The following is a 15,150-nucleotide window of genomic DNA, read 5'->3' as shown; positions in this document are numbered from 1 at the left end:
TCAATGCATAGAGCGCACTGAAGCTGTCCACAGAGAATGAGAGGTTGATAGCACTGCATGAAATCCATACAATAAATGACATGTAAGGGAGCAGGAGGGGTGACAGTGATTTGGGGAGTACACCTGATGTGTTAGTGTTAGTGTTCCTGGGGAAGCAGAAATATAACTTTACTTGCTGCCCCAGAGGGCAAATTTGGACCAAAATCCATCTGTCCATGTAAAGACAATGACGGCATTGTCCCATTTTGTGTTATGTTAGAGCTGCTTCTTCTCCACTGCAGAAGACTTAGGCCCTTGTTAAATACAAGTATGCTGTAACGTTCCTTCTCCATCTCAGGAAATGCATGGGATGCAGAGACTTCCCTAACATGGAGAAGCAGCTTCACAGCATATTCAATATGGGCCCCAGGGAGTTATGCATTAAACTGTGATAGTGCCGGTCTAGACTCTATTGTATGGAAACCTCACATTGTCTCACAAGTAAATGTGAGTTTCCGTGCAATAGTGCCCTGATCGGTACTATCACAGCTTGATGAACAACCCCCTTGGACTGTGCAGTCATCCAGATGTAGAGGTTATAGCTCGGTTAGTGTGAGGTATGTTCACAAGCATCTTCTGTGTTGTCCTCAGGTGGCCTCTGACTATGGGACTGATTCGTCCATCACTTCTCTGCTGAACACATTTGACTTGTATCTCCTGATCGTGACTAATCCTGATGGATACGCCTACAGTCACGCCTCTGTGAGTATCCCACTGTCACACGGTGCGTCCTCTCACCTCTGTGAGTATCCCACAGTCACACTGTGTGTCCTCTCACCTCTGTGAGTATCCCACTGTCACACTGTGTGTCCTCTCACCTCTGTGAGTATCCCACTGTCACACTGTGTGTCCTCTCGCCTCTGTGAGAATCCCACTGTCACACGGTGTGTCCTCTCACCTCTGTGAGTATCCCACAGTCACACTGTGTGTCCTCTCACCTCTGTGAGTATCCCACTGTCACACTGTGTGTTCTCTAATGTCTGTGAGTATCCCACTGTCACACTGTGTGTCCTCTCACCTCTGTGAGTATCCCACTGTCACACTGTCCACTCACCTCTGTGAGTATCCCACGGTCACACAGCGTGTCCTCTCACCTCTGTGAGTATCCCACTGTCACACTGTGTGTCCTCTCACCTCTGTGAGTATCTCATGGTCACACTGTGTGTCCTCTCACCTCTGTGAGTATCCCACTGTCACACTGTGTGTCCTCTCACCTCTGTGAGTATCCCACTGTCACACTGTGTGTCCTCTCACCTCTGTGAGTATCCCACAGTCACACTGTGTGTCCTCTCACCTCTGTGAGTATACCACTGTCACACTGTGTGTCCTCTCACCTCTGTGAGTATCCCACTGTCACACTGTGTGTTCTCTAATGTCTGTGAGTATCCCACTGTCACACTGTGTGTCCTCTCACCTCTGTGAGTATCCCACTGTCACACTGTGTCCACTCACCTCTGTGAGTATCCCACTGTCACACTGTGTGTCCTCTCACCTCTGTGAGTATCTCATGGTCACACTGTGTGTCCTCTCACCTCTGTGAGTATCCCACTGTCACACTGTCCACTCACCTCTGTGAGTATCCCACGGTCACACAGCGTGTCCTCTCACCTCTGTGAGTATCCCACTGTCACACTGTGTGTCCTCTCACCTCTGTGAGTATCTCATGGTCACACTGTGTGTCCTCTCACCTCTGTGAGTATCCCACTGTCACACTGTGTGTCCTCTCACCTCTGTGAGTATCCCACTGTCACACTGTGTGTCCTCTCACCTCTGTGAGTATCCCACAGTCACACTGTGTGTCCTCTCACCTCTGTGAGTATACCACTGTCACACTGTGTGTCCTCTCACCTCTGTGAGTATCCCACTGTCACACTGTGTGTTCTCTAATGTCTGTGAGTATCCCACTGTCACACTGTGTGTCCTCTCACCTCTGTGAGTATCCCACTGTCACACTGTGTCCACTCACCTCTGTGAGTATCCCACTGTCACACTGTGTGTCCTCTCACCTCTGTGAGTATCTCATGGTCACACTGTGTGTCCTCTCACCTCTGTGAGTATCCCACTGTCACACTGTGTGTCCTCTCACCTCTGTGAGTATCCCACTGTCACACTGTCTGTCCTCTCACCTCTGTGAGTATCTCACGGTCACACTGTGTATCCTCTCACCTCTGTGAGTATCCCACTGTCACACTGTGTGTCCTCTCACCTCTGTGAGTATCCCACTGCCACACGGTGTGTCCTCTCACCTCTGTGAGTATCTCACTGTCACACTGTGTGTCCTCTCATCTCTGTGAGTATCCCACTGTCACACTGTGTCCTCTCACCTCTGTGAGTATCCCACTGTCACACGGTGTCCACTCACCTCTGTGAGTATCCCACTGTCACACTGTGTGTCCTATCACCTCTGTGAGTATCCCACTGTCACACTGTGTCCTCTCACCTCTGTGAGTATCCCACTGTCACACTGTGTGTCCTCTCACCTCTGTGAGTATCCCACGGTCACACTGTGTGTACTCTCACCTCTGTGAGTATCCCACTGTCACACTGTGTGTCCTCTCGCCTCTGTGACTATCCCACTGTCACACTGTGTGTCCTCTCGCCTCTGTGAGTATCCCACTGTCACACTGTGTATCCTCTCGCCTCTGTGACTATCCCACTGTCACACTGTGTGTCCTCTCGCCTCTGTGAGTATCCCACTGTCACACTGTGTGTCCTCTCGCGTCTGTGAGTATCCCACTGTCACACTGTGTGTCCTCTCGCCTCTGTGTGTATCCCACTGTCACACTGTGTCCTCTCACCTCTGTGAGTATCCCACTGTCACACTGTGTCTACTCACCTCTGTGAGTATTCCACTGTCACACTGTGTGTCCTCTCACCTCTGTGAGTATCCCACTGTCACACTGTGTCCTCTCACCTCTGTGAGTATCCCACTGTCACACTGTGTCCACTCACCTCTGTGAGTATTCCACTGTCACACTGTGTGTCCTCTCACCTCCGTGAGTATCCCACTGTCACACTGTGTCCTCTCACCTCTGTGAGTATCCCACTGTCACACTGTGTGTCCTCTCGCCTCTGTGAGTATCCCACTGTCACACTGTGTGTCCTCTCACCTCTGTGAGTATCCCACTGTCACACTGTGTGTCCTCTCACCTCTGTGAGTATCCCACTGTCACACTGTGTGTCCTCTCACCTCTGTGAGTATCCCACTGTCACACGGTGTCCTCTCACCTCTGTGAGTATCCCACTGTCACACTGTGTCCTCTCACCTCTGTGAGTATCCCACTGTCACACTGTGTGTGTTCTGTCACACCTTTTGTGTGTATCTCACTGTCACACTGTGTGTCCTCTCACCTCTGTGAGTATCCCACTATCACACTGTGTGTCCTCTCACCTCTGTGTGTATCTCACTGTCACACTGTGTGTCCTCTCACCTCTGTGAGTATCCCACTATCACACTGTGTGTGTTTTGTCACCTTTTGTGTGTATCTCACTGTTATATCATGGAGTTTATTCACTAAAATCTGAATGTTGCAATATTGTGGGGGGAACCAGTGCCATTCACTGCACCGTGTTTATCAAAGAAAAGGACCCTCCCTGAGAGCAGTTGGGGTTTATGTATCGAGGGAATAGAGGTGAAAATCTGGGGGGGAAATCAGCACCTTGTGTATTAAGTTGTTTCTAGACTAAGGCTGTTTCCTACTTTAACCCTTTGAGTGCTTTTAATAGCGGTCATGTGACTGCGGCAGCCATTTTGGAGGAAACGGAAGAGGAGGGATCTCCTGTCACACTGTCTTCTCACCCCTGTGTATATATCACTATTACACAGTGTGTGTCCTCTCACCTCTGTGTATATATCACTATTACACAGTGTGTGTCCTCTCACCTCTGTGTATATATCACTATTACACAGTGTGTGTCCTCTCACCTCTGTGTATATATCACTATTACACAGTGTGTGTCCTCTCACCTCTTGTATATATCACTATTACACAGTGTGTGTCCTCTCACCTCTGTGTATATATCACTATTACACTGTGTGTGTTCTCTCACCTCTGTGTAAATATCACTGTCACGCTGTGTTCTCTCACCCCTGTGTATATATCACTATTACACTGTGTATGTCCTCTCACCTCTGTGTATATATCACTATTACACAGTGTGTGTCCTCTTACCTCTGTGTATATATCACTATTACACTGTGTGTGTCCTCTCACCTCTGTGTAAATATCACTGTCACACTGTGTTCTCTCACCCCTGTGTATATATCACTGTCATACTGTGTGTGTCCTCTCACCTCTGTGTATATATCACTATTACACTGTGTGTGTCCTTACACCTCTGTGTATATATCACTGTCACACTGTCTTCTCACCCCTGTGTATATATCACTATTACACTGTGTCCTCTCATCTCTGTGTATATATCACTATTACACTGTGTGTGTCCTCTCACCCCTGTGTATATATCACTGTCACACTGTGTTCTCTGACCCCTGTGTATATATCACTGTCATACTGTGTTCTCTCACCCCTGTGTATATATCACTGTCACACTGTGTTCTCTCACCTCTGTGTATATATCACTATTACACTGTATGTGTCCTCTCACCTCTGTGTATATATCACTATTACACTGTGTGTGTCCTCTCACCTCTGTGTATATATCACTGTCACACTGTGTTCTCTCACCCCTGTGTATATATCACTATTATGTGAGTATCCCACTGTCACACGGTGTCCTCTCACCTCTGTGAGTATCCCACTGTCACACTGTGTCCTCTCACCTCTGTGAGTATCCCACTGTCACACTGTGTGTGTTCTGTCACCTTTTGTGTGTATCTCACTGTCACACTGTGTGTCCTCTCACCTCTGTGAGTATCCCACTATCACACTGTGTGTCCTCTCACCTCTGTGTGTATCTCACTGTCACACTGTGTGTCCTCTCACCTCTGTGAGTATCCCACTATCACACTGTGTGTGTTTTGTCACCTTTTGTGTGTATCTCACTGTTATATCATGGAGTTTATTCACTAAAATCTGAATGTTGCAATATTGTGGGGGGAACCAGTGCCATTCACTGCACCGTGTTTATCAAAGAAAAGGACCCTCCCTGAGAGCAGTTGGGGTTTATGTATCGAGGGAATAGAGGTGAAAATCTGGGGGGGAAATCAGCACCTTGTGTATTAAGTTGTTTCTAGACTAAGGCTGTTTCCTACTTTAACCCTTTGAGTGCTTTTAATAGCGGTCATGTGACTGCGGCAGCCATTTTGGAGGAAACGGAAGAGGAGGGATCTCCTGTCACACTGTCTTCTCACCCCTGTGTATATATCACTATTACACAGTGTGTGTCCTCTCACCTCTGTGTATATATCACTATTACACAGTGTGTGTCCTCTCACCTCTGTGTATATATCACTATTACACAGTGTGTGTCCTCTCACCTCTGTGTATATATCACTATTACACAGTGTGTGTCCTCTCACCTCTTGTATATATCACTATTACACAGTGTGTGTCCTCTCACCTCTGTGTATATATCACTATTACACTGTGTGTGTTCTCTCACCTCTGTGTAAATATCACTGTCACGCTGTGTTCTCTCACCCCTGTGTATATATCACTATTACACTGTGTATGTCCTCTCACCTCTGTGTATATATCACTATTACACAGTGTGTGTCCTCTTACCTCTGTGTATATATCACTATTACACTGTGTGTGTCCTCTCACCTCTGTGTAAATATCACTGTCACACTGTGTTCTCTCACCCCTGTGTATATATCACTGTCATACTGTGTGTGTCCTCTCACCTCTGTGTATATATCACTATTACACTGTGTGTGTCCTTACACCTCTGTGTATATATCACTGTCACACTGTCTTCTCACCCCTGTGTATATATCACTATTACACTGTGTCCTCTCATCTCTGTGTATATATCACTATTACACTGTGTGTGTCCTCTCACCCCTGTGTATATATCACTGTCACACTGTGTTCTCTGACCCCTGTGTATATATCACTGTCATACTGTGTTCTCTCACCCCTGTGTATATATCACTGTCACACTGTGTTCTCTCACCTCTGTGTATATATCACTATTACACTGTATGTGTCCTCTCACCTCTGTGTATATATCACTATTACACTGTGTGTGTCCTCTCACCTCTGTGTATATATCACTGTCACACTGTGTTCTCTCACCCCTGTGTATATATCACTATTATGTGAGTATCCCACTGTCACACGGTGTCCTCTCACCTCTGTGAGTATCCCACTGTCACACTGTGTCCTCTCACCTCTGTGAGTATCCCACTGTCACACTGTGTGTGTTCTGTCACCTTTTGTGTGTATCTCACTGTCACACTGTGTGTCCTCTCACCTCTGTGAGTATCCCACTATCACACTGTGTGTCCTCTCACCTCTGTGTGTATCTCACTGTCACACTGTGTGTCCTCTCACCTCTGTGAGTATCCCACTATCACACTGTGTGTGTTTTGTCACCTTTTGTGTGTATCTCACTGTTATATCATGGAGTTTATTCACTAAAATCTGAATGTTGCAATATTGTGGGGGGAACCAGTGCCATTCACTGCACCGTGTTTATCAAAGAAAAGGACCCTCCCTGAGAGCAGTTGGGGTTTATGTATCGAGGGAATAGAGGTGAAAATCTGGGGGGGAAATCAGCACCTTGTGTATTAAGTTGTTTCTAGACTAAGGCTGTTTCCTACTTTAACCCTTTGAGTGCTTTTAATAGCGGTCATGTGACTGCGGCAGCCATTTTGGAGGAAACGGAAGAGGAGGGATCTCCTGTCACACTGTCTTCTCACCCCTGTGTATATATCACTATTACACAGTGTGTGTCCTCTCACCTCTGTGTATATATCACTATTAAACAGTGTGTGTCCTCTCACCTCTGTGTATATATCACTATTACACAGTGTGTGTCCTCTCACCTCTGTGTATATATCACTATTACACAGTGTGTGTCCTCTCACCTCTGTGTATATATCACTATTACACAGTGTGTGTCCTCTCACCTCTGTGTATATATCACTATTACACTGTGTGTGTCCTCTCACCTCTGTGTATATATCACTATTACACTGTGTGTGTCCTCTCACCTCTGTGTATATATCACTATTACACAGTGTGTGTCCTCTCACCTCTTGTATATATCACTATTACACAGTGTGTGTCCTCTCACCTCTGTGTATATATTACTATTACACTGTGTGTGTTCTCTCACCTCTGTGTAAATATCACTGTCACGCTGTGTTCTCTCACCCCTGTGTATATATCACTATTACACTGTGTATGTAATCTCACCTCTGTGTATATATCACTATTACACAGTGTGTGTCCTCTCACCTCTGTGTATATATCACTATTACACAGTGTGTGTCCTCTTACCTCTGTGTATATATCACTATTACACTGTGTGTGTCCTCTCACCTCTGTGTAAATATCACTGTCACACTGTGTTCTCTCACCCCTGTGTATATATCACTGTCATACTGTGTGTGTCCTCTCACCTCTGTGTATATATCACTATTACACTGTGTGTGTCCTCACACCTCTGTGTATATATCACTGTCACACTGTCTTCTCACCCCTGTGTATATATCACTATTACACTGTGTCCTCTCATCTCTGTGTATATATCACTATTACACTGTGTGTGTCCTCTCACCCCTGTGTATATATCACTGTCACACTGTGTTCTCTGACCCCTGTGTATATATCACTGTCATAATGTGTTCTCTCACCCCTGTGTATATATCACTGTCACACTGTGTTCTCTCACCTCTGTGTATATATCACTATTACACTGTATGTGTCCTCTCACCTCTGTGTATATATCACTATTACACTGTGTGTGTCCTCTCACCTCTGTGTATATATCACTGTCACACTGTGTTCTCTCACCCCTGTGTATATATCACTATTACACTGTGTGTGTCCTCTCACCTCTGTGTATATATCACTATTACACAGTGTGTGTCCTCTCACCTCTGTGTATATATCACTATTACACAGTGTGTGTCCTCTCACCTCTGTGTATATATCACTATTACACAGTGTGTGTCCTCTCACCTCTGTGTATATATCACTATTACACTGTGTGTGTCCTCTCACCTCTGTGTATATATCACTATTACACTGTGTGTGTCCTCTCACCTCTGTGTATATATCACTATTACACAGTGTGTGTCCTCTCACCTCTTGTATATATCACTATTACACAGTGTGTGTCCTCTCACCTCTGTGTATATATCACTATTACACTGTGTGTGTTCTCTCACCTCTGTGTAAATATCACTGTCACGCTGTGTTCTCTCACCCCTGTGTATATATCACTATTACACTGTGTATGTCCTCTCACCTCTGTGTATATATCACTATTACACAGTGTGTGTCCTCTTACCTCTGTGTATATATCACTATTACACTGTGTGTGTCCTCTCACCTCTGTGTAAATATCACTGTCACACTGTGTTCTCTCACCCCTGTGTATATATCACTGTCATACTGTGTGTGTCCTCTCACCTCTGTGTATATATCACTATTACACTGTGTGTGTCCTCACACCTCTGTGTATATATCACTGTCACACTGTCTTCTCACCCCTGTGTATATATCACTATTACACTGTGTCCTCTCATCTCTGTGTATATATCACTATTACACTGTGTGTGTCCTCTCACCCCTGTGTATATATCACTGTCACACTGTGTTCTCTGACCCCTGTGTATATATCACTGTCATACTGTGTTCTCTCACCCCTGTGTATATATCACTGTCACACTGTGTTCTCTCACCTCTGTGTATATATCACTATTACACTGTGTGTGTCCTCTCACCTCTGTGTATATATCACTGTCACACTGTGTTCTCTCACCCCTGTGTATATATCACTATTACACTGTGTGTGTCCTCTCACCTCTGTGTATATATCACTATTACACAGTGTGTGTCCTCTCACCTCTGTGTATATATCACTATTACACTGTGTGTGTTCTCTCACCTCTGTGTAAATATCACTGTCACACTGTGTTCTCTCACCCCTGTGTATATATCACTGTCACACTGTGTCCTGTCACCCCTGTGTATATATCACTATTACACTGTGTCCTCTCACCTCTGTGTATATATCACTGTCACATTGTCTTCTCACCTCTGTGTATATATCACTATTACACTGTGTGTGTCCTCTCATCTCTGTGTATATATCACTGTCACACTGTGTTCTCTCACCCCTGTGTATATATCACTATTACACTGTGTGTGTCCTCTCACATCTTGTATATATCACTATTACACAGTGTGTGTCCTCTCACCTCTGTGTATATATCACTATTACACTGTGTGTGTTCTCTCACCTCTGTGTAAATATCACTGTCACACTGTGTTCTCTCACCCCTGTGTATATATCGCTGTCACACTGTGTCCTGTCACCCCTGTGTATATATCACTATTACACTATGTGTGTCCTCTCACCTCTGTGTATATATCACTGTCACATTGTCTTCTCACCTCTGTGTATATATCACTATTACACTGTGTGTGTCCTCTCATCTCTGTGTATATATCACTGTCACACTGTGTTCTCTCACCCCTGTGTATATATCACTGTCATACTGTGTTCTCTCACCCCTGTGTATATATCACTGTCATACTGTGTCCTCTCACCTCTGTGTATATATCACTGTTACACTGTGTGTGTCCTCTCACCTCTGTGTATATATCACTGTCACACTGTGTCCTGTCACCCCTGTGTATATATCACTATTACACTGTGTATCCTCTCACCTCTGTGTATATATCACTATTACACTGTGTGTGTCCTCTCACCTCTGTGTATATATCACTATTACACAGTGTGTGTCCTCTCACCTCTGTGTATATATCACTATTACACTGTGTGTGTCCTCACACCTCTGTGTATATATCACTGTCACACTGTCTTCTCACCCCTGTGTATATATCACTATTACACTGTGTCCTCTCATCTCTGTGTATATATCACTATTACACTGTGTGTGTCCTCTCACCCCTGTGTATATATCACTGTCACACTGTGTTCTCTGACCCCTGTGTATATATCACTGTCATACTGTGTTCTCTCACCCCTGTGTATATATCACTGTCACACTGTGTTCTCTCACCTCTGTGTATATATCACTATTACACTGTATGTGTCCTCTCACCTCTGTGTATATATCACTATTACACTGTGTGTGTCCTCTCACCTCTGTGTATATATCACTGTCACACTGTGTTCTCTCACCCCTGTGTATATATCACTATTACACTGTGTGTGTCCTCTCACCTCTGTGTATATATCACTATTACACAGTGTGTGTCCTCTCACCTCTGTGTATATATCACTATTACACTGTGTGTGTCCTCTCACCTCTGTGTAAATATCACTGTCACACTGTGTTCTCTCACCCCTGTGTATATATCACTGTCATACTGTGTGTGTCCTCTCACCTCTGTGTATATATCACTATTACACTGTGTGTGTCCTCACACCTCTGTGTATATATCACTGTCACACTGTCTTCTCACCCCTGTGTATATATCACTATTACACTGTGTCCTCTCATCTCTGTGTATATATCACTATTACACTGTGTGTGTCCTCTCACCCCTGTGTATATATCACTGTCACACTGTGTTCTCTGACCCCTGTCTATATATCACTGTCATACTGTGTTCTCTCACCCCTGTGTATATATCACTGTCACACTGTGTTCTCTCACCTCTGTGTATATATCACTATTACACTGTATGTGTCCTCTCACCTCTGTGTATATATCACTATTACACTGTGTGTGTCCTCTCACCTCTGTGTATATATCACTGTCACACTGTGTTCTCTCACCCCTGTGTATATATCACTATTACACTGTGTGTGTCCTCTCACCTCTGTGTATATATCACTATTACACAGTGTGTGTCCTCTCACCTCTGTGTATATATCACTATTACACTGTGTGTGTTCTCTCACCTCTGTGTAAATATCACTGTCACACTGTGTTCTCTCACCCCTGTGTATATATCACTGTCACACTGTGTCCTGTCACCCCTGTGTATATATCACTATTACACTGTGTGTCCTCTCACCTCTGTGTATATATCACTGTCACATTGTCTTCTCACCTCTGTGTATATATCACTATTACACTGTGTGTGTCCTCTCATCTCTGTGTATATATCACTGTCACACTGTGTTCTCTCACCCCTGTGTATATATCACTATTACACTGTGTGTGTCCTCTCACATCTTGTATATATCACTATTACACAGTGTGTGTCCTCTCACCTCTGTGTATATATCACTATTACACTGTGTGTGTTCTCTCACCTCTGTGTAAATATCACTGTCACACTGTGTCCTGTCACCCCTGTGTATATATCACTATTACACTATGTGTGTCCTCTCACCTCTGTGTATATATCACTGTCACATTGTCTTCTCACCTCTGTGTATATATCACTATTACACTGTGTGTGTCCTCTCATCTCTGTGTATATATCACTGTCACACTGTGTTCTCTCACCCCTGTGTATATATCACTGTCATACTGTGTTCTCTCACCCCTGTGTATATATCACTGTCATACTGTGTCCTCTCACCTCTGTGTATATATCACTGTTACACTGTGTGTGTCCTCTCACCTCTGTGTATATATCACTGTCACACTGTGTCCTGTCACCCCTGTGTATATATCACTATTACACTGTGTGTCCTCTCACCTCTGTGTATATATCACTATTACACTGTGTGTGTCCTCTCACCTCTGTGTATATATCACTATTACACAGTGTGTGTCCTCTCACCTCTGTGTATATATCACTATTACACTGTGTGTGTCCTCACACCTCTGTGTATATATCACTGTCACACTGTCTTCTCACCCCTGTGTATATATCACTATTACACTGTGTCCTCTCATCTCTGTGTATATATCACTATTACACTGTGTGTGTCCTCTCACCCCTGTGTATATATCACTGTCACACTGTGTTCTCTGACCCCTGTGTATATATCACTGTCATACTGTGTTCTCTCACCCCTGTGTATATATCACTGTCACACTGTGTTCTCTCACCTCTGTGTATATATCACTATTACACTGTATGTGTCCTCTCACCTCTGTGTATATATCACTATTACACTGTGTGTGTCCTCTCACCTCTGTGTATATATCACTGTCACACTGTGTTCTCTCACCCCTGTGTATATATCACTATTACACTGTTTGTGTCCTCTCACCTCTGTGTATATATCACTATTACACAGTGTGTGTCCTCTCACCTCTGTGTATATATCACTATTACACTGTGTGTGTTCTCTCACCTCTGTGTAAATATCACTGTCACACTGTGTTCTCTCACCCCTGTGTATATATCACTGTCACACTGTGTCCTGTCACCCCTGTGTATATATCACTATTACACTGTGTGTCCTCTCACCTCTGTGTATATATCACTGTCACATTGTCTTCTCACCTCTGTGTATATATCACTATTACACTGTGTGTGTCCTCTCATCTCTGTGTATATATCACTGTCACACTGTGTTCTCTCACCCCTGTGTATATATCACTATTACACTGTGTGTGTCCTCTCACATCTTGTATATATCACTATTACACAGTGTGTGTCCTCTCACCTCTGTGTATATATCACTATTACACTGTGTGTGTTCTCTCACCGCTGTGTAAATATCACTGTCACACTGTGTTCTCTCACCCCTGTGTATATATCACTGTCATACTGTGTTCTCTCACCCCTGTGTATATATCACTGTCATACTGTGTCCTCTCACCTCTGTGTATATATCACTGTTACACTGTGTGTGTCCTCTCACCTCTGTGTATATATCACTGTCACACTGTGTCCTGTCACCCCTGTGTATATATCACTATTACACTGTGTGTCCTCTCACCTCTGTGTATATATCACTATTACACTGTGTGTGTCCTCTCACCTCTGTGTATATATCACTATTACACAGTGTGTGTCCTCTCACCTCTGTGTATATATCACTATTACACAGTGTGTGTCCTCTCACCTCTGTGTATATATCACTATTACAAAGTGTGTGTCCTCTCACCACTGTGTATATATCACTATTACACTGTGTGTGTCCTCTCACCTCTGTGTACTGTATATATCACTGTCACACTGTGTCCTGTCACCCCTGTGTATATATCACTATTACACTGTGTCCTCTCACCTCTGTGTATATATCACTGTCACACTGTGTCCTCTCACCTCTGTGCATATATCACTGTCACACTGTGTTCTCTCACCTCTGTGTATATATCACTATTACACTGTGTGTGTCCGCTCACCTCTGTGTATATATCACTGTCACACTGTGTCCTCTCACCTCTGTGCATATATCACTGTCACACTGTGTTCTCTCACCTCTGTGTATATATCACTATTACACTGTGTGTGTCCTCTCACCTCTGTGTATATATCACTATTACACAGTGTGTGTCCTCTCACCTCTGTGTATATATCACTATTACACTGTGTGTGGCCGCTCACCTCTGTGTATATATCAATGTTACACTGTGTGTGTCCTCTCACCTCTGTGTATATATCACTGTCACACTGTGTCCTGTCACCCCTGTGTATATATCACTATTACACTGTGTGTGTCCTCTCACCTCTGTGTATATATCACTATTACACTGTGTGTGTCCTCTCACCTCTGTGTACTGTATATATCACTGTCACACTGTGTCCTGTCACCCCTGTGTATATATCACTATTACACTGTGTCCTCTCACCTCTGTGTATATATCACTGTCACACTGTGTCCTCTCACCTCTGTGTATATATCACTATTACACTGTGTGTGTCCGCTCACCTCTGTGTATATATCACTGTCACACTGTGTCCTCTCACCTCTGTGTATATATCACTGTCACACTGTGTCCTCTCACCTCTGTGTATATATCACTGTCACACTGTGTTCTCTCACCTCTGTGTATATATCACTATTACATTGTGTGTGTCCGCTCACCTCTGTGTATATATCACTGTCACACTGTGTCCTCTCACCTCTGTGTATATATCACTGTCACATTGTGTTCTCTCACCTCTGTGTATATATCACTGTCACACTGTGTTCTCTCACCCCTCTGTATATATCACTATTACACAGTGTGTGTCCTCTCACCTCTGTGTATATATCACTGTCACACTGTGTCCTCTCACCTCTGTGTATATATCAGTGTCACACTGTGTCCTCTCACCTATGTGTATATATCACTGTCACACTGTGTCCTCTCACCTCTGTGTATATATCACTGTCACACTGTGTCCTGTCACCCCTGTGTATATATCACTGTCACACTGTGTGTGTCCTCTCACCTCTGTGTATATATCACTGTCACACTGTGTCCTCTCACCTCTGTGTATATATCACTGTCACACTGTGTCCTCTCACCCCTGTGTATATATCACTGTCACACTGTGTCCTCTCACCTCTGTGTATATATCACTGTCACACTGTGTCCTGTCACCTCTGTGTATATATCACTGTCACACTGTGTTCTCTCACCTCTGTGTATATATCACTGTCACACTGTGTCCTCTCACCCCTGTGTATATATCACTGTCACACTGTGTCCTCTCACCTCTGTGTATATATCACTGTCACACTGTGTCCTGTCACCTCTGTGTATATATCACTGTCACACTGTGTCCTCTCACCCCTGTGTATATATCACTGTCACACTGTGTCCTCTCACCTCTGTGTATATATCACTGTCACACTGTGTCCTGTCACCTCTGTGTATATATCACTGTCACACTGTGTCCTCTCACCCCTGTGTATATATCACTGTCACACTGTGTCCTCTCACCTCTGTGTATATATCAGTGTCACACTGTGTCCTGTCACCTCTGTGTATATATCACTGTCACACTGTGTTCTCTCACCTCTGTGTATATATCACTATTACATTGTGTGTGTCCGCTCACCTCTGTGTATATATCACTGTCACACTGTGTCCTCTCACCTCTGTGTATATATCAGTGTCACACTGTGTCCTCTCACCTCTGTGTATATATCACTGTC

At 44.2% G+C, this 15,150-nt stretch overlaps 1 protein-coding gene across 1 annotated transcript in view; it reads left to right on the top strand.

The window, feature by feature from the left end:
* LOC142494833 (carboxypeptidase A2-like) overlaps positions 1-15,150 on the top strand; it is a 59,216-nt gene that overhangs the window by 18,631 nt on the left and 25,435 nt on the right. The window contains exon 7 of the mRNA XM_075599368.1: positions 631-741. Within this exon, the coding sequence (XP_075455483.1) occupies positions 631-741 (111 nt within the window). The remainder of the gene's footprint in view (positions 1-630; positions 742-15,150) is intronic.

Source organism: Ascaphus truei, chromosome 5, assembly GCF_040206685.1.
Source record: "Ascaphus truei isolate aAscTru1 chromosome 5, aAscTru1.hap1, whole genome shotgun sequence".
Taxonomy (NCBI): domain Eukaryota; kingdom Metazoa; phylum Chordata; class Amphibia; order Anura; family Ascaphidae; genus Ascaphus; species Ascaphus truei.
Note: the sequence above shows the minus strand (reverse complement) of the source record. Positions and strands in the feature narration are given on the sequence as shown.